At 43.7% G+C, this 1765-nt stretch overlaps 1 protein-coding gene across 1 annotated transcript in view; it reads left to right on the top strand.

Moving 5' to 3' along the window:
- Nucleotides 1-361: 361 nt before the first annotated feature.
- TSNAXIP1 (translin-associated factor X interacting protein 1) overlaps nt 362-1765 on the top strand; it is a gene marked incomplete at its 3' end in the record, with an annotated part of 9328 nt that continues 7924 nt past the window's right edge. The window contains 1 exon segment of the mRNA XM_009871572.1: nt 362-412. Coding sequence (XP_009869874.1) covers nt 362-412 — 51 coding nt within the window.

Genomic DNA, 1765 nt, shown 5'->3' with positions numbered 1-1765 from the left:
AGGCACTTTGGGGATCCCAAATCCCCATTCCTGACCCTCAGGTAAGAGGTTTCCTCGCACCGTCTTGACTCTTCAGAAGACCAGTTGGCCGATGCTCGCCCAAACATCGTGCCAGCTCTCGAATCGCAAACCCCAGAGCTCAGCTGCACCACAAATCTTTCCATCAGTCCCTCCCTGTACATCATCCTGTCAAATATTGTCACCCATCAGGCACGTTGTAGTCGGCTGCTTCCCTTAGGTACACGTGAGGCAGGCTCTCCGTCTCCGCCGTAGATTAGTTCTGTAATTTTTTTGAGAAGTTTCTTTCCTGCCGTCGCACAGGAGCGCTCCCAGATCTTTTTCCGAGGCTCCAGATTGCCAGATGCGTGTCAACAGTCCGAAATACGTCCTGTCCGAGAAACGGAAGACTCCGGTGAGTTAACTTGAGCTAACTTGCTCCACTTTGATTCTTGCTCGAAGCCCAGGGACCAACTCAAACTATTAGGAGGTCAAGCAAGTTCTAATCATTTTAATTTTCCTTTAATACAGACAGAGAGAAAAATCTGTACGTTGCTGCTAACCCTTGAATTTCAGATTCAAATGGCATCTTTGGGAACGGATCACGACGTTTTTCATGGTGGAGGGAAGTAGAGAGGAATACAAACGTTGTTCTTGGCTGCAAATTTATAAGTGGGCCTACATGCCAAATACCAAAACCAGAATTTGACCTATGTAGTTTAAAAAAAAAAAAAAAAAGACACCACACGCTGTTTAATCTAAGAGCATCCTGCAGGAACATCTGCTCCCTAGGATTTATCAGTCTCAGGAAACGAAATGAAAAAGTCTATATCCAAACTGTGAGAAAATAAATTCCAGGAACACTTATACCAACAAATACGGGAGGTTAAGGTCTACAAAAGTAGTGTGTTAAATATTTATTTTTTTTTATTAGCATTTTGGTTGTATTTTAGGACTGTGCCACTTCTGTGACAAGCTCTATGTGCTGTAGTAGCACAAGGACTTAAAGTATTATTTTGTCCCTCGAGCTGGGACGTTCTGCAAGTGCTTCCCTCGTCATATAAAAGATTTTCAGCTCTCAGTAAATTGGGATTTTACTGTTTCTCCAATGTAATCTTCTGCCTTTTTGCACTGAAATCAGGAGATGGAAACTTCTGAAGCTTCACATTTAACTGTTTCAAGGCTCAGTCAGGCTGAAGTTTGGGTTTTGAAAGTCAAATCTTTCTCTTTGCCCATGATTTTTTGTAAATTTTGCAGACAGAACAGGGAAGGAGTTGGATTGGACAGTCACATACTAATCAGTTGTAACAATGAAGGTAAAGTAGAACAATCCATCATACCTGGCTTCCCCCCCTCCACAGAAGCACCAAGAAAGTTCTCAAGATAGAAGCGAACAGGCTCTTAAAATTAACAGGAATTTGCTTTCGGAAAAGCTTGCAGCTTCCGCAGGAAAATTAATATATCCCGTTCTCAAGCTTTATTCTCCACTACATTCTCTGCGGATGCAAATTCAGCCGGTTTGTGTCGCCAGCCTGCATTTAACACTCATGACCCGTACGAGTTCACCCAGGTGACCTTAGGGAGGGACACGCGTCCCAGCGCAAAACTCCTGAGTGGGAACAAGCCCTAAGTGAAACCTGTTATTTGGGGATTTAATGCAAAATTCGGAGCGATCGTGCGATGCCGTTATTTTCCAGTGGGCCCAGTGAAGACCGAGGAACCATTTTTCACCCAAAGATGTGACAAACTTTCCCACAAGCTTGTTAAG

Source organism: Apaloderma vittatum, unplaced genomic scaffold (assembly GCF_000703405.1).
Source record: "Apaloderma vittatum isolate BGI_N311 unplaced genomic scaffold, ASM70340v1 scaffold27340, whole genome shotgun sequence".
NCBI lineage: Eukaryota > Metazoa > Chordata > Aves > Trogoniformes > Trogonidae > Apaloderma > Apaloderma vittatum.
Note: the sequence above shows the minus strand (reverse complement) of the source record. Positions and strands in the feature narration are given on the sequence as shown.